This window comes from Rattus norvegicus, chromosome 2 (assembly GCF_036323735.1).
Source record: "Rattus norvegicus strain BN/NHsdMcwi chromosome 2, GRCr8, whole genome shotgun sequence".
NCBI lineage: Eukaryota > Metazoa > Chordata > Mammalia > Rodentia > Muridae > Rattus > Rattus norvegicus.
Window position 1 is genome coordinate 29611818 of NC_086020.1, and position 19031 is coordinate 29630848.

Consider the following 19031-nt stretch of genomic DNA (forward strand, 5'->3'; position numbering starts at 1 on the left):
TTTGATAACCCTTATGTGCTCATTACTTATTAAATTTATTTTACAATTATAAAGTATTAAAATTAATTTAAAATTAAATTAATTTAATTTAAAAGTAATTTGATTATTAAGTAATCAATTAATTAAAATCATTTAATTATTTAATGAAAGTATTAAAATTATTTTTAAATGGTTGAAAACAGAAATTTGTTCATCAACGGAACTCAAATTCTAGTGAGAGTATGTAACATATGCTGCTTGATGCATACATTTAAGTCTTTGTCATATGCTAGTATGCTTTTTAAAAGGATGATCAGTATCTGTGTGGACCATATCCATAGGTTTTTACAACTATGTTATTCCTTGGAACTTCCCCTCCCAGCTCATACAGTTAAAACCAGACAATAATGGAAGTAATACACACTGGATATGCTGCTGATTGCTTCGAGTCAAAGCCCCACTACCAACAAACTGGATGCATGCGCGCGCACACGCACGTACGCGCACACACACACACACGCGCACGCGCGCACACACACGCACACACACACATGCACACACACACGCGCACACACACACACATGCATGCAGCACACACATCAGCCTTAAATACCATACTCTCAGGGAAAACTGATTACAGCATCAGCTGGCCAACTATGTGTAACGTAAAGACTGGGGAGGTGACCATGGTGGCTCACACTTGTGATCCCAGTATTCGGGAGAATAAGGCAGGGGGATTGGCAACAGATCTAGGCCAGCTTGGGCTACTACATGAAGCGTTGACTCAAAAAACTAAAAACCAAACCAACCAAACACCCACAGAACAAACAAACCAAGAAAACCCTACAAATGAAGATATGGACATCAACAGGGGGGCGGGGAATGCTACAATCTTTACTTCTCTCAATCATGAATAAGAAAATGTAGAGGATACAAGAAACTAATAACCCTAAGTTAAAAGTTAATTTACACGACTGAATTTGAGGTGCTAGGGCACTTTAACTAGTAAAAATATCCACCCGCCCATGCAGGTATGGGGGGGGGATTTCCATATAAAATGATACAGAAGAAAACTTGAATGATCAATTCTATCACCTTGGTAATTACTCCAGTCATGAAAAGACAGTTGCCAGTACAACTGTATTATTAACATGCTATATTCAGTTCTAAAGATTTGTTTACTTGGTTTAGTGAGACAGGGTCTTGGTATGTAGCCTAGGTGTGGCCTCTAACCCACACTCCCCAGACAGCCTCTTGAGTAGCCGGATTAGAGGTGTTGAGCACCAAGCGGCTGGTTTTGCCGCCACTGTTCATAGATTACCACCTCCGTTTCAAGTTAACAGCTTTAGCTTGAAGTTTGCAAAATAGTGGCTCTTCAGTTTTTAACTGGTGGGGACAGCTTTAATAAGGAGCAATTAACTTTCCGGATTAGCTAAGAAGGCATTATTTAACTCAAAATGCATCTTCAATCTGACAATTACTGTAGGAATATGGGACACACAGGCTTTGTTGTGGACTGACCTGGCTTGCCTGAAACTCATCTTTCAACTGTCTGTCATTGCTCTCTGTCGTTGGTCAGTAAAACGGCAAACATTTCTATTTCCAACACCTCTAGGGATCTAGGCTTCTGGAGGTTGGCGGTGGAAACACAAGGTTCAAGAAGACCTTGGGACTGCTCATGATTTGGTGTGGTTCCTATTAGAAGTAGGTGAGTTAGAAGAACCAGGAGAACGAGTTGAGGGGGAGCTCTGAAATCTGGATGCTCGGGGCTCAATCCCCAAATACATCTTTACTTGGACTTTTTGGAAAAAATGTTTAACCTTTCTGTGATAAAGCTTCTTCATCTAAAGTATTATAAGTAGAAGGTAATGAGCTCTAAAAAACTGATGGTGGGCAAAATAAGACAGCAGATGAGGAAAATGGGAAATGGTAAAAATCAGTGGCTGAATTAAAAGCATTGTGGCATGGACACCTTTTCTGTAGGATGCATTGTTTTATATAGTGGCTTGGAGGTACTCATCTCCAGAACCGTTTTTATACACTCCCTCCCAGTTAGGTATGAAAATGCACAGAAAAAGGTTTATATGGACTTGAAAGTAAGATATTTAGTTTCAAAAGGCAGAAAAGGGTTTATATGGATTGGGATGTAAAAGAGACATAGACTTAGGTTCAAATCCTAACTCTGCTGCTTAGTAGCCATGAGACACAGGGTAAGTTACTTAACCTCCCAGTGCTTCAGTTCATTCTCCTTTGCAGGATAATAGGCCCAACGATGCTCCACTTACATGACTTTTGTGTCTGACTCACACAAATAATACCGTAAGGATGTATTGTCTTCACTAATTAAGTACATTCATAATTCAAATCTTCATACTTTTTTATTTTCTGTGTACATAATCTTTCTCTTTAGTGGCTGAACACTTTCACATGGATATGTGCATATGCACCAACAGGCGTGTGAATGTGTATGTGCATTGTGTGTGTGTGTGTGTGTGTGTGTGTGTTTGTGTGTGTGACTGTGGCCAACTTTTGAGTATTTTCCTTAATTGCTTTCCACCTTGTTCTTAGGAACAAGGTCTCTCACACAGCTTGGGAATACATCGTTTCAGCTGGTTTGGCAGGCTCCTGAGCTCTTGGGATTCGTGTGTCTCCACCCAGACAGCCCTGGAATTACAGATGTGCACCACGCTGCCTGGCATTTCCATGGATGTTAGGGAACTGAATTCAGGTGCTTAAGTTTGAGCAGTATCTTTCCAGCATCAAAATCTTCCCACAATTTCTCAATTAATTCGATAAGCTCTTTCATAGTCTTTTGGAAAACATTAAAAACATCCGAATGGAAAAGAAGACCAGGACAATTTCTTCATTGTCTATATAAAACCAAACAGCAATTAAATCAGTACAGTATTGGTATAGATATAAATATATCAAAGGAAAAGAATGAAGCCCAGTAGCAGGGCTATACATCGGGTTTTGTATATGTCATAAAGGTGGCATATTTGTGTAAGAATAAGAACAGTCTGTTAAGGGTGGTTGCTGAGGTGTATACCTTTAATTGCACAGCACTTGAGAGGCAGAGGCAGGTGGACCTCTGTGAGTTCAGGGCCAGCCAGTCTACAGAGCAAGTTCTAAGACACCCAAGGCAATGCAGAGAAACCCTGTCTCAGAAAACCAAATCAAACCACCAAACAATCAATATACTAAAACAACAATAACAATACCCCCCTACACACACACACACACACACACACACACACACACACACACACACACACAAATAAAGAATAGACTTCAATAAAATGTTGGGTCCAAATGCCCAGTTGCAAAAAACAAAAAACAAAAACAAACAAACAAAAAAAACCCCAAAACAACAACAACAAAAAAAACCCAAAACCAATAATTAATTTCTTACTTCATTCTACACACTAAAGTAAATCCCAAGCTATACAAGGTCTAAAACTAAAGCTAACAAAAATGTGGAGCACTGTGCAAGGATTCGAAAAGACAAGACAGCTGAGCAGCTATCAATTTTGTTATGGAGTAAAGAAAGCCGTGCCTTTATTCCTGCATGGCTATTCTACTAACAGTAATAATGCAGGCCATAATTTCTAAGGTGGTAATCTAATCACCATACAAAAACCTTCCTGTGCTTAAAATATTCTGGCCTTTAGTACAATGGACCCACGTAGCAAGGCAGTTCCTCATACAGCAACACTAAATAGAAGGAAGTAATTTTCACCCAAGCAAGCGGGAGTTGGGTGTTGGTAGTCACAATTACTCAAAACCAAAATGAGTCACAAAATAAATTGAAGGTTTTATTTAAAAATTAAACATAACATTAACATAATTTCTGTTATTCTAAATGGCATTGTGAAGTGAATTCCTCAATGTTTACAAGCATGTTTATTTAAGAGCAGTGATTCTAAAACCTAGTACAAGAATCAGAAAGTCTTAAACATATTTGACTCAGAAAGGAAAGCAAACTATTCTAAATGTATACTCTTGTAATTTACAAAGTCTCTCTCTCTCTCTCTCTCTCTCTCTCTCTCTCTCTCTTTCTCTCCCCCCCTTGGGTTATGTTTTAACACCTTGACAAGGTATTCTTAAAAGCTTTATCTCTTAAGATTTTAATCATTTGAATGGTTTTCAATTATGTTTGTCATGACTTTATGATGGAAACTCATTTGTATCTGACATACAGCAGATTTAGACTCTATTGTATTTAGTGTCTCCACTAACGCTTCTACACGAGTACATCTCAGGGTTACTGCCTATCATTACGTAGAGTGTAGGACTCTTCTATTGCTCCCAGAGTTTTTTGTTTGTTTCATAATCATTGTGCCTTAACACCCGAAACACTCAAAATTTCCTCTTACTTTCCCATCTGGGTAGCAAGCAGAAATTCTTTTTTACAATTTAATAAGGAAATTCAAAGTTGTAAATTATCAGTAATTTGATAGCTATCTATTGTCTAATTCCTTATTATTTAGTAAAACTCGCGTTTTGATCTTAATGATAGAAAGTTTCTATTCAAACTTTCCTGTCTTTCGGGAAGGAAGAAGATGGTTAACTCAGGGTCTCCGGGGGAGATACTTGCTTACAACTAAGAGAAAACTTCAGGATATAATAATATCCTTATATCTGCTTTTAAAAAGTTCTTTAAACGTCATTTGTTCTCTGACAATCTCAACATTATTTTCCACAAGATAAAAATTCTATAAATTAACAAAGCGAAAATAGCCTGAAGGAATTCTTCCTTTGACAGCAGTAAACCTCAAGTATTAAATCTATTTCCGAAGACACAGACAGTAGTCCTTCGGAATTAGCAGTGACGGTTTTAGAGAGGAAAAAAAAATCTTCAGTTTGCGATTGGAGAGATCATAAACTCCTAACCTGAGTAAAGCGACTGAGCCTCTATCATTTTTTGACCAGGCAAGTTGCAAAGATGTTCCCGGGCTTTCCGGAAAGCAGCGTCTCACCACCCAACATCCTCACCTGAGGGTTCTCACGTCCCGATTCGCAGGCTCGTCATAAACACGCAAGGCAGAATCGGAAGCCAGGCTGGACCGAAGGGGCACACAACTGTCAAAAGAAGCCCACTTGCTCTCAGAAGGTTCCCCTAGGCAACCAGTCTTTCGCGCGCCCAGGACACACACACTAGTTGCCTAGGATTGCGACTACAACTCCCAGGAGGCTGCGCGGCGGACAGAGCGCCGGCCTTCCCAGAATGCAGCGCAGCAGTTTCCCTGTTCAGCTCTCTCCTTTCCCCGCTCCGCCTCCTTCCCTACCCGTCGTCACTCGGGAGGGCCGGAGGTAGGGAGCGTCGAGAGCCACCGGGAGGGGCCCGGGGCGGGGTGGAGGGAGGATGGGAGGACGGAGGGGAGGGAGCTGAGAGAGGAGGGAGGGTAAATAGTGGACCCGGCAGGAAGATGGCGGCTGTAGCGGAGGTGTGAGTGGATCTGGGTCTCTGCTGTTGGCTTGGCTCTTCCCGTCTTCCTCCCCCTCCTCCCTCCCTGACTGAGGTTGGCATCTAGGGGGCCGAGTTCAGGTGGCGGCGCCGGGCGCAGCGCAGGGGTCACGGCCACGGCGGCTGACGGCTGGAAGGGCAGGCTTTCTTCGCCGCTCGTCCTCCTTCCCTGGTCCGCTCGGTGTCAGGCGCGGCGGCGGCGGCGCAGCGGGCGCGCTTCGTCCCTCTTCCTGTTCCCTCACTCCCCGGAGCGGGCACTCTTGGCTGTGCCATCCCCCGACCCTTCACCCCAGGGACTAGGCGCCTGCACTGGCGCAGCTCGCGGAGCGGGGGCCGGTCTCCTGCTCGGCTGTCGCGTCTCCATGTCGGATAACCAGAGCTGGAACTCGTCGGGCTCGGAGGAGGATCCGGAGACAGAGTCCGGGCCGCCTGTGGAGCGCTGCGGAGTCCTCAGCAAGGTGAGCAGCCCGTGGGGCCACGGATCCACTGCCTGGACTCACCTGCCGCGAGACGAGGGGAGCTGCTCGGGACCTGGGGTGGGGCTGGACCGGGAGGCACGGACTGTCCCGGGGCGGGGGCTGCGGAATGTGCTGGGGTGCGGGGCCGAAAGGTCGTTTTGGAATGAGTGCCTCGCCAGGGATGGGATAGGAGGTGCTTGGGACTGTCCTTACTCCTAGACCCCCTAATCTCTGGATCTTGTCAGCTTTGGTCGAGGACCTTGGAAAGCTTGTGTTAAATCTACGATCTAGTTTGGAAGGCAAGGTGCATCTGGTAACTTGGAACCTAAGGCCGCAGCTGTCTGGGGTGTAGGAATCTGGGTTGGGCAGGCGTGGTGTCTGAAGAAGTACTGGACACGGGGACAGTTAAATCGACCTTTAAAACTATCTTTTGGAGCCCCCCCCCCACACACACACCAGAATGGGGGGAGGGGTGTTCAGCTCTAATGGGTGTAATTTAGGCAAACCAGTTGATTGGCTTTGGCCTTGAAATCTGAGATCGTAAACTTCGAGGTGTGAGTGATCTTTGGTGTAGAAAGTGTGTGCGGCACTTCTGTACTTTGCCCCTCCTTGTCCAAGTTCAGAAAGGAGCTATTGAATTGGCACGCTGTGGATAAGAAATATTAATAGTAAGTTGAAACGTGTCAGAGTGAAGACCGACCTTTAGTTCAGGAAAAGGAGCATTTTTTTTTTTTTTTTAGTAATTCAGTATTTGTGCAGAAAAGAAAGACATTTTTTGTTGTTTTGTTTTATTTTCCCTCTGTACTTTTAAAAACTCTTCAATTTTCTTTCTTCTTTTCTTTCTTTTTTTTTTAAAGCCTAGAGTGCATTTATAGGGTTGAAAATGAGTGATCTTGTTAATATTTCACAGTGTGTTGTATTTTACGTTTTTGTTGTGGGGAGACCCAGTTAGTCTTTTTGACTTCCCTGTCCTTTTCTGTTAAACTTTAAGAAATGCTTAGAGCAAGCAGTTAGTTTCCAGAGGGAGAGTCGGGGCTGGTCCCTTAGCAAGCTGGTCATAAGATACCAAGTCATGTGCTAATGGCCATTAAGAAATCATTGTACTTCTAATATTCTTGAACATCACTTCTGGAATTGTCTGAAATTTAGGCTATTACATAGTCTTTAGCTGAAAGGGCCTGGGATAGACTTAAGAATACAAGGCTTCCAAGTGTTAACTTATTTACATAGTAGAAAATTATGTTGTATTAAATACTGTGATTATTTTTGAAATTTTAATGTAATGCTTTAAGTAAAGTGAAGCTCTCCAGTGTTTATTTAGATTTAATGCATCTTTATAATTTAAGACTCTGTATTGAACATGATGTGTACTACGTTTGCATTTTCAAATGGGTTCTTTGTCTCTCTTGATTGTGATAGTTTCCTTGTCTTCAGATGAGAGCCAGAATGCCATATTAGTATTTTGTTCAAGAATTTTATGGAGCAAACTTTACTTTTGACTTGTCTGTTTCTTTGAGACAGGGTTACTCTGTCGAGCCATAGCTGTCCTAGAACTCACTTTGTAGATCAGTCTAGCCTTGAGCTTACATAGATCCACCTGCCTCTGCCTCTGCCTCTCCCTCTCGCCTCTCTGCTTCTCTGCCTCTCTGCCTCTCTGCCTCTCTGCCTCTCTGCCTCTCTGCCTCTCTGCCTCTCTGCCTCTCTGCCTCTCTGCCTCTCTGCCTCTCTGCCTCTCTGCCTCTCTGCCCCTCTGCCTCTCCTCTGCTTCTCTGCCTCTCTGCCTCTCTGCTTCTCTACCTCTCTGCCTCCCTAGTGCTGGGATTAAAAGTGTGGGCTCCTGATGCCTGCCTTACTTTTGACTTGCTGATCATCACTGTTTGGATGTTGAAGAATTGGAATGGTGAAAAAAATCATATGCTCTGTTATCTGTTGTACAGAGCAGGGTGTGACATATAGTGTGACTCTGAACCTGGGACACGGCAGAGTTGGGTTCACTTAATCCTAGCACCCAGGATGCTGAAACAGGAGGATTGTGAGTAACCAACCTACCTATCTAGTAAAGCCTTTGTCTCCCAAAATCATTTTTGAAAGAAGGATTCTATTTGGCTATGCCCGTGAATTTTGACTATTCTGTATATATACAACCAACAGTAGTAAAATCTTACCAATGGTTGTAAAGAAAAATGTCCTGAAATTTATGGGAGGCAGAAGCAAGTGGATATCTGAATTCCAGGCCAGCGTGTGTATGTGTGTGTGTGTGTGTGTGTGTGTGTGTGAGAGAGAGAGAGAGAGAGAAAGAGAGAGAGAGAGAGAGAGAGAGAGAGAGAGAGAGTGTGGTTATACATAATGTTCTATGGAGATTTTATTTTTATATGTATACGTGTTTGCATATGTACATGTGTACATCTGCTTGGAGGCCAGAGATCTAAAACTGAGTATCTTTCTCAATCTTCTGCCTCGTTCCTTGAGACACGGTCTCACTAAACCTACAGCTTGTGATTTAGCTGGACTGGTTTTAGTCAGCAAGCCTCCTATTTCCATCTCCCCACTTCTAAGATTATAGACATATATGCCACCACTGTGCTTAGAATTCTTATGTGGATGTTAGGAATCAAACTCAAGTCTTCATGCTTACTTAGCAAGTGCTTCACAGTCTGAGCCATATGTCTCTTTTTTTTTTTCTAGAAGGTGCTTTGTTTAGTTTTGGACATTGTTAGAGAGCACCAGTGGCATCATGCATGCTAGGCAAGTGTTCTGCTATATTATGGCTGTAGCCTCATTAAAGGAATCTTGCACTGAATAAGTACATGCACACTGGATGATACATGTTTTTTAAGGTTAATGTCTTTTGTAATTTGAACCCTTTGTAATTTATCTGATAACTTAAGTAAGAACTAGTTTTCAACATCTCTTCTTTTTCCTTTTGTTGAATTATATAATAAGTTCCAATATTAATCCTTTTTTTATTGTCTCATAAATTTGGAATGGGTTTGGAATTGAGGGGATTGAAATTTGTATCAAAAATAGGCCCATCCAAACCTTTTTTCTTCCTTTTAACACGGTAATCAGAAATACCTATAAGACATAGTTCTTAATCATGTTTCCAGAAATCCTTGATAAGCTGTAATTGTATGTAGTTATGAAATACAAGATGGAGCGTGGTTGGGGAAGGCTTGTACCTTAGCACGTGAGAGGAACAAATCCTGGGTAAATGAGAACTCAGTCAGCTTCCCTGAGTCTCTCCATGGTTACCCTACATCACCATGAATGTTAGCTGCTTGTTGGCTGACCTGCTTGAGATGAAGTCTCACTAGGTAGTTCTGGCCGGCACAGAACTTGCTGTTAAGAAAAAGTTAGCCTGAGACTTACAGAGATTTCCCTGCCTCTGGTCTTTCTAATGCTGGGAGTTAAAGTGTAGGCCACCAGTTCTGGTTCTTTATTTTGAGACAGAGCTTTGTTAAACATGCCAGACTAGCCTCTAACTCATAACCCAGCCCCCAGAGCTTCATGTTAGGATAGACATGACCTAGCATACTTGACTGTTTGAGGCCATCCCAAATGCTGTCCTTACAAAGCCTTTTATTACATAAATAGTATCTCTTTCCATTGGGTCCATTGTGTGGATATTTTGGTTCTGACTTTTTGTCGTCGTCCTGTTGTTGTTGAATTCGTGATTGTCAAACTTAGCAAGAGGAAGGAGTCTTTGTTTTCTTATAATATCTAAGATGCAATCCTTGTTAACTTGGTGGATGGACCAAATATGGGCAGAAAAAAAGGCAAAGCCCTGCTTTCTTGGTTGTAATAATAGCAAATAACATTATTGAGTCCGGAAGCCTATGCCATCTGTTGATTCTGCTATAAGAAAATAATGTAGATTATAAACGTATACCAGAGTTCCTCTTTTACCTTAGAAAGGTTCTAGAGAGAGAGAGGTTGATGGCTAAGCTTCCTTATCTGTGCATAATTACACTTCAAACTGAGTTAATAGGACAAACTGGGCACTGTTCTAAAATTTTCTTATGTAATCTTAACACTAAGAGAGAGATTTGATTGACAGCAAAACACAGAGAGGGCACATGGCCACAGTTACTGGCTCATAGAGGGTAATGATGGGCAGCAAGGTAAGATTAATCTATGGAGGGTCTTGATAAAGATTAGGAAATTGTCCATGTAAGTTTCAAGGCTGGAGCCTCAAATAAGGGGGTACGTTTAATAGTATAATAAGATTACTCTTAAAAGGAGAGGTTAAGAGGGGTAATGTTACTAAGAGGTCTCTAGAATCTAGGAAACTGAACATTTTATTGGACTCATTGAAAATTGGGAAGACAAAGCAAATTTAAGATTGATGGCAAAGAAAGATTAATAAGATTTGGTGATAATCTCATAAAGATTAATAAGATTTGGTGAGGAAGGGAATAGTCAAGTCATGAGTATCCTGTATGACTTTGCTAGTTATTTTCATATTCAGCCATTCAAACAACATGTGAAAAAGCAAAAATTAAGTAACCTGTGTGTTCCCCCAGTTAAGGTAACAAAATTGGGTCTGTTTAGTTATGTCTGCTGTTCTATTCATACATCTGATGCTAAGCCAGCTTTAGTCTTCATGACTGTAGTAATACAATCAAAGAAAACAGTAAATAGGGAGGAATCTACCTTACAGGAGGTGATTTCAGTTGTGTTTGTTTCAAGTGCGTACGTAGCTAAGTGCTGGTTTAGTCATAAGCTGTTAGAACTAAAGAAGTACTGCCCAGAGACCCCTCAGAAAGGAGTGAGCTAAATTATCAGCATGGGTGAGCTCCCAGAAGTGGCTTATAATAATGAAGATTAGATTTAAAAGCAGAACCAATCTCAAATGTGCCTAATTTCGAAATAGAAATATAAAAGATTTCTCAATGGGTGAAGAGCCTCAGCTATACACTGTTTAATCCTCCAGCTTAAATTAGTTTGTAGAATTGTTTGTTAAAGCACCAGACATAAATAAAAACTTAGAAAATCAAATATTCCTATGAAATTAAATTTCTACCTTTGGCAGTTTCTTTTATTATTATTATTATTATTATTATTATTATTATTATTATTATTATTAACTTGAGTATTTCTTATTTACATTTCGAGTGTTATTCCCTTTCCCGGTTTCCGGGCAAACATCCCCCTAGCCCTTCCCCCTCCCCTTCTTTATGGGTGTTTCCCTCTCCATCCTCCCCCCATTGCTGCCCTCCCCACAACAATCACGTTCACTGGGGGTTCAGTCTTAGCAGGACCCAGGGCTTCCCCTTCCACTGGTGCTCTTACTAGGATATTCATTGCTACCTATGAGGTCAGAGTCCAGGGTCAGTCCATGTATAGTCTTTAGGTAGTGGCTTAGTCCCTGGAAGCTCTGGTTGCTTGGCATTGTTGTTCATATGGGGTCTCGAGCCCCTTCAAGCTCTCCCAGTTCTTTCTCTGATTCCTTCAACGGGGGTCCTGTTCTTAGTTCAGTGGTTTGCTGCTGGCATTCGCCTCTGTATTTGCTGTATTCTGGCTGCGTCTCTCAGGAGCGATCTACATCCGACTCCTATCTGCCTGCACTTCTTTGCTTCATCCATCTTGTCTAATTGGGTGGCTGTATATGTATGGGCCACATGTGGGGCAGGCTCTGAATGGGTGTTCCTTCTGTGTCTGCTTTAATCTTTGCCTCTCTATTCCCTGCCAAGGGTATTCTTGTTCCCCTTTTAAAGAAGGAGTGAAGCATTCACATTTTGATCATCCGTCTTGAGTTTCATGTGTTCTAGGCATCTAGGGTAATTTAAGCATTTGGGCTAATAGCCACTTATCAATGAGTGCATACCATATGTGTTTTTCTGTGATTGGGTTACCTCACTCAGGATGATATTTTCCAGTTCCAACCATTTGCCTATGAATTTCATAAAGGCATTGTTTTTGATAGCTGAGTAATATTCCATTGTGTAGATGTACCACATTTTCTGTATCCATTCCTCTGTTGAAGGGCATGTGGGTTCTTTCCAGCTTCTGGCTATTATAAATAAGGCTGCGATGAACATAGTGGAGCACGTGTCTTTTTTATATGTTGGGGCATCTTTTGGGTATATGCCCAAGAGAGGTATAGCTGGATCCTCAGGCAGTTCAATGTCCAATTTTCTGAGGAACCTCCAGACTGATTTCCAGAATGGTTGTACCAGTCTGCAATCCCACCAACAATGGAGGAGTGTTCCTCTTTCTCCACATCCTCGCCAGCATTTGCTGTCACCTGAGTTTTTGATCTTAGCCATTCTCACTGGTGTGAGGTGAAATCTCAGGGTTGTTTTGATTTGCATTTCCCTTATGACTAAAGATGTTGAACATTTCTTTAGGTGTTTCTCAGCCACTCAGCATTCCTCAGCTGTGAATTCTTTGTTTAGCTCTGAACCCCATTTTTTAATAGGGTTATTTGTCTCCCTGTGGTCTAACTTCTTGAGTTCTTTGTATATTTTGGATATAAGGCCTCTATCAGTTGTAGGATTGGTAAAGATCTTTTCCCAATCTGTTGGTTGCCGTTTTGTCCTAACCACAGTGTCCTTTGCCTTACAGAAGCTTTGCAGTTTTATGAGATCCCATTTGTCGATTCTTGATCTTAGAGCATAAGCCATTGGTGTTTTGTTCAGGAAATTTTTTCCAGTGCCCAGTGTTCGAGATGCCTTTGGCAGTTTCTTGATTGTTATCTTAACTATATCAAGACCTGAGCAAATCATTTTAAATATGCAGTCATCTGTTCTATAGAGGAAGAGTTAAAACTGATGTGAGCTTAGTAAAGATTAATGATGTAGACTTTTTTCTTTGCTGTAGTTATGACCATTATACTATTGGCATATGGGACTGGCTTACAACAAGAGTGGAATTTTGGTGATGACTGGAGTAGACGTCTTTAGAAGACTGAGTTTGTGGTGTAGGAGAGAGCCTGTGTAACCGAGTTATTCCACATGTTACTTTATACAGAGACCAGAGCAATTTAAATGTCAAGGAGATGAAGAAGGGAGCCTGAGGGTATGCAAAGATCACGGCAGAACTTTATAAATGTACAGGAAAATGTTAACGTTTTGTTTTCTAGCTCTTAAAGTAAAATTACTGAAAGCCATCATATACTAGAAGTATCTTAATATCTTAACTAATTATTTTACTGTTTATTATAATTGATATGCCTTTTTCAAAGTTTTGTGTTAAAATTTTGGAAAGTTTCAATTTCTAAAATACTGACTTATTTTTTTTCCCCTTTTCCTTTTTCTTCTTTCTATCCCTAGTGGACAAACTATATTCATGGGTGGCAGGATCGTTGGGTTGTTTTGAAAAATAATACTTTGAGTTACTACAAATCTGAAGATGAAACAGAATATGGCTGTAGGGGATCCATCTGTCTAAGCAAGGCTGTGATCACGGTGAGTACCTGTCCCCATGCAGTAAGTGTTCACCGGCATCGACTGCACATCAGGATGGCTTTGGGTGCTATGAAACCTTCACCCTTCTGTAGAGTACTGCCACATGCTGCTGTTTTGTATAAACATAAAGGTTTTATTTATTCAGTTGACGTTGAGAACAAAGAGTAGTAGATTACTTCATAACTGATGAGATTGGGACAATTTATAGGTTATTTAAGAAGTAAAATTGGAAAAATATCTGTTTATTTAAATGATTTAGCAAAGCACATATTCATTTGCCGCCTTTTCACATAGATACCATGACTATGGAGTTGAGGGTCTGTGCTAACTATATAGTTAGAATGCACGATCTGCAGTTCAGTTTCCATAACAGGATAAACTTTTGTTTGTTTGTGTTTGTTTTTGAGACAGGGTTTCTCTGTAGCCCTGGCTGTCCTGGAACTCACTCTGTAGAGCAGGCTGGCCTCGAACTCCTAAATGCTGGAACTATAGTCATTGCCACTACCTCCTGCCGGAAGAAACACTTGAAATAAAAGTATAAGTGCTTTCTAAATTTTAAGGTTTCCTTTGGTCTCTTTGAATTATGTCACCTTCTTTTAACACCTTTTAAAGGAGTGCCTCACTTTTGTTGAACCATTCTTGGTTTCCATAGACACACCTTTCTTGTCTTACAGTGTGTGGTCATGACGTAAATAATGTTAACGTAAATGATGCTGTACAGCATGAGAACGAGTGCGCTGGCACAGACTGGTCTAGAAGCTGACAGCTGGCTGTTTAAGCATCTAACTCAACTTCTTGGGATCAAAGTATGTTATTATAACACATTAAAAAGCCTTCTTATTGGTTGAGTGTGGTCAGCCAGCATGCCATAGACATTTGTAATCAAAGCAAAAGAAATGTTAGCTATGGCAGGGTAGTTAAATAGGAATTAGCTAAGAGAGCCACATTATAAAATCTAAAAATATGCTGAGACAAAAACAATTGAGATTTTATTGTTCCACTCAAAAGTCTAGTTCTCTTATGATAAAATTGCTTATAGAAGTAGAAGGTGCTCTTGGAATTCCTCTTACTGTCTACATTTGACTGCACATTGTTGATGTTTTATATCAAGAAAAAGCTTGCAGTATTTCTCCATCTGTTTTTGTATGTTCTATGCACCACTTTCTTGTGTATTCAGTTTAGAGAACAAAATTTTAATTGAATGTCAGATTAGTTGAACGGGTTGTTTGGAAGTGTCTGACTGTCCGGTTTTTTGGGTTTTTTTTTATCATTATTTTTGTGGACAGACTAATGAGAGGAAATATTCTTCATAATCTTAGAGTCTTTTTATGGTCCTTTCCCATCCCTCTTCTTTTGCATATTAATTGCAGTATTGATTATTAAAATAGGATTTAAATTTTATGTTTGTTTCCTAAGTAGCAGTATTCCCAGAATGGGTTTAGTTGTAGTTATTCTGTTTTGCACTATAGAATGTACTAACTGTATTTCTGAGGAAGGAATAATGATAAGCACATTCATTCATCTGCTGGGGGGAACAGGTCACTGCAGATATCTTTGTTATATTTGTATTTGTATGCAGAATGGCTAGATTTACTGGGCTGCGCCACAGTAAAAAGACAAAGTCATAGGCTGGCCTTTAGATACAGTAGGTAGATACAGGAACAAATGCTAGCATTGATTTTTGTGGTTGTTTTCAACTTCAGTCTGTTCCTTGCTTTTAGGCCTCCTGGTCTTTTTGTCTGTATTCCAAGGAGATTACAAAAATAGAAATACATATAAAAACTTCAGAGTGAAATTTACAAATAAGTAGTTTTAACTTTTTAAAAGAAAACTAATCTAATATTCTTCGTTAAGTAAGTGTCCATTGTCGTTTTTAGCCTTACTGTGCGTGGGCCGTTGTCTCTGTCACCTCCTCTCTGGCGATGGAGTAAATACTGACATAGAACTTGTTGTGTGGTGCTGTTACGAAATTGATAGTAGTCACGTAAGAACAAATCTGGACTTGAAGAGTCATAATCTGTATGTGTGATAGTGAGGATTGAACTCAGAGCTTCAGATCTCCACCACTGACCTGTTCCCAGATTTCTTACACACTTGTGTAGTGATGGTGTCACGGAGATACCCAGGCAGCCTCTCAACTGGGAATATTCCAGCATCAGCCTTCTGAACAGCTAGGATGACAAACCTGTGACACTAGGCAGACATGCTTGCACTGTAATGATTTCAAAATATCATTTATTGATAGATGTAGTTTGTGAGCTTTTTACCTTAGTTATATGGAGCCTAATCCATTATTGTCCCAATCCAGTCCATATAAAAAAATCTTGGTCTTTGGCCTTGTGATACTTGGGTTAAATTATTTAAAGAAAGAGTTTTCTTTGAGAGGTTTTTGTTTGTTTACTTATTAGGTATTGGATTAGGAATATATGGTAAAAACAGTGCCCGTTTACTTTGTAAAAAGGAGCTTTTTATGTATAATGTGCATGGAGAAAGATGACTTTCTCAGTTAGTAAAGCTTAATAGTTAATTGCTTAAGATCTAGCATGTCTTATAAAACTTGTCATATGTTTGTTATAATCAACAGCAAATGTTTGCTAGGCATGGTGGCAGAGTCCTGTAGTCCAAGCACTCAGGGATGACGCAAGGAATATCCTTAATTCTGTATCTAGCTGGACTGCAGAACAAGACAGACAGACAGACAGACAGACACACACAGACACACACACACACACACACACACACACACACACACACACACATCCCAGATATTTATGGTGTTTAACTTTTAATTTAAAATTCTTTAAAAAAATAACTGAACATTATTTAAAATTATTTTGCTACTTAAAAGTTACAAAGTAAAAGCATAACCATTTTCCTTATTCCTGTAGTCAAGAAGCATCCAGAGGTCTGGTTTTGGTGGTCCTTCCTGAGACTGTAAATGCTTTTGCAGCATTTTTATAGTCTTGAATTTTACTTTCACTGGTCTCTTATTAAACTTACTGGTGTGCTCTTGATTTCCCTTATTGTAAGGAGTCCCTGCCTGCTGTGATGGTGCTCTTTCAACACAGCATTGCTGTCCTTGCAGGTGCTCACTCTTGTAAGGCTCCCAGCACTGGGAGGCTAAGGGAGGAGTGTCATAGAATTTGAGGCTAGTCTGGGCTGCACAGTAAAATATTGTCTCAAAATACAACAAAACACTCAAAAAAAATGGAATGCTACTTTTACATTAAGTATCAAAGTAGTTAGGTTTAGGAAAATATTAAAATACTTGTCAAACTTTTAGATTAATGATGGGACTTAATATTCTAAGTTGATTATTTTATTCATTAAGTTTAGTGACTTTATATCTTCTAGATCATTTTTATTCTTCAACTTTTATTTAATTTTTAAAAAAGATTTATTTTATGCATGTGAGTACACTGTAGCTGTCCTCAGACACACCAGAAGAGGGCATCAGATCCCCATTACAGATGATTGTGAGCCACCATGTGGTTGCTGGGAATTGAACTCAGGACCTCTGGAAGAGCAGTCTGTGCTCTTAACTGCTGAGCTGTCTCTCCAGCCCTAATACTTTATTTTAATTTTTGTGTATGAGCATTTTGCCTACAGTATTATGTGCTTCATGTGTATACCTGCTACCTGTGGAGGCCGGAAGAAGATGTAGGATCCCCTGGAACTAGAATCAGAGTTGTAAACAACTGTGTGGGTGCTGACAGCTGGGTCCTCTGTAAGCAGCCGGTGCTGGCTCTTAATCAGCAGCTGTCTCAGCCCTTACAAGTTCTCACATGTCTGTTTTCTTTTCTCTTCCTATTTTAATCATTTTTACATTAGTGCTCTTACTCAAAGACTCATAGGTACCTACATTTTCATGTTGATGTGATGTTTGAATTTTGATTATTTGTTGAAATTATGTTACGTTCAAGAATGATAGGAATTGTAGCTTCTTATTTTCCCAGCTAACTAACCATGCATTTTAGTACCATTATTTCATACCCCTTTGAAATTGCTAGTTTTAGTATATATTATAAAGTGTGTTTTAAATTTTTTACTCTCTTATGTTCATTTGGCATATATATGCCTTTTTAAAATCATATTTAAAATTGCTTTGATATTATCTCATCAGTCAGTTCCTTAAACTGCTAGTAATGTTTGTGAAGAGGAAAGAAGTGGAAAAATTATTCATCTGTTTTTGTTTGCATTTACTGAAATTAGAAGATGTTTTGTAAATATGTATAGAGATTTTTTGGTATGATGAAGCCTGTAATATCTTTAGAACTGGTGTATTTATAAGACTAGCTCTCATTTTGGACAGTTAACTTTGCAAATTAATAACCCTCAGACCTTTTAAATACCAAGTGAATGGAATTCTTGTTCTTTTCACCAGAGATTGCTTATAGGGACACTTATTACCAATTCCATGTTATAAGATTTTCAGAAAGAAACTGATAAGAAGTGAAAATATTTGCTGCTGGAAATAAAAATAACATTAAAGCCAAATAACTCCCAGGTCAATAGGGATTATGAGAGTGGGAGTTGAAAGATGTGGGCAAAAGTAAAGAGGTCAGGGCGAGCAGTAAGGCTCAGCAGGTGAAGGAGGAAAGGCGCTGACTCTGAGAGCCCCATGGCCTGCCTTTACTCCCTGGAGCAGAAGGATGGTGAAAGTAGGGAGCCCTGCGTCATAGAGCTATGCTAGGACCTCCACACCACATGCCATGCCGGTGTCTCCGCACGCAACGATAAAGTCGGGAGTTTTTCATCTTAAAATTAAAGAGACTGATTAAGATGTAAAAAGGTAAAACAAAGAAGCATTGAAATTGAGAACATTGAAAATAAGTTAAATAAAGAGTGGTATCTCAGTATTTTTTTCTTCTTTGTTTTGTTTTTGAAAATATACACTATATTCTGATTATAGTTTCCCTCCCTCAGCTCTTCCCAGATCCTCCACACCCTTCCAAATGCATACCTTACTCTGCAGGCAGGTCACCAGTGTAAGTCAACGGCTTTGTGCCGGGCCGATGTCTCCCTTTCTCCTCCGGTGCTCCGCACAGCACCTTTCTTTAGTACCGTGAGCAGTACTTTGCAGGGTGAAGGCTTTAGGTAGGCATCAGCTCAACATCTCTGTGCTGAGTGAATTACCACCACTGCTTTTGATTATGCTCATTCTTTCTGCTGATTATGAGAGAAAACCTGTTCCATGCTTGATCATTTAATGTGTTCTGTGATCTTGACTTTTATGTTCATAAGACATTCTCCCTCTGTGTTTGTGTGTCCAGATTTCCCTTTTTTTAAAGGACACATATAGGAATAGTGACCTATTCCACTTCGGTATGAGCTCATTCTAACTAATAATAGTTTTGAATAAGGTCATGTGCTGAAGTTGTCAGTGATAGGATGTAAACAAATGAGTTTGAATTGACATCATTCACCCATAACAGTGCCATGTTTATATATCTGTTTCCCAGTTATGTTTTTTATCACACGCATGAACATGGATAGGGAAAATGACTGTATGATGCATCTTGTTTTATGCAGGACATACAGGAACATGACTTAAATTCTTAAGGAAGCTCTTTAAAATTTTAGTTTGATTCTTTTTAAAAATGTATGTTGTTTGAGAATTTCATGCATGTATACACTGCATTTTGTCCATATCTTCCTCCGCTCACCCTTACTCTCCTTGGGCCTCTTCAAATACTTTCTTCTCCCAACTGCATGGCC

General features: G+C 40.1%; 2 protein-coding genes across 4 annotated transcripts in view; one reads left to right on the forward strand and one right to left on the reverse strand.

The window, feature by feature from the left end:
* Polk (DNA polymerase kappa) overlaps positions 1-5143 on the reverse strand; it is a 60130-nt gene extending 54987 nt beyond the window's left edge. Inside the window, exon 1 of one of the 2 annotated variants that reach the window (XM_039101672.2) lies at positions 4873-4995. The gene's annotated coding sequence lies outside the window, so the exon portion shown is untranslated. 2 annotated transcript variants of the gene reach the window in all.
* Positions 5144-5384: 241 nt separating this feature from the next.
* Cert1 (ceramide transporter 1) overlaps positions 5385-19031 on the forward strand; it is a 104533-nt gene continuing 90886 nt past the window's right edge. Inside the window, exons 1-2 of one of the 2 annotated variants that reach the window (NM_001108935.1) lie at positions 5385-5904; positions 13179-13313. In NM_001108935.1, the coding sequence (NP_001102405.1) occupies positions 5809-5904; positions 13179-13313 (231 nt within the window). In that variant the 5' untranslated portion in view covers positions 5385-5808. The remainder of the gene's footprint in view (positions 5905-13178; positions 13314-19031) is intronic. The other variant, XM_006231827.5, reaches the window with a different exon arrangement.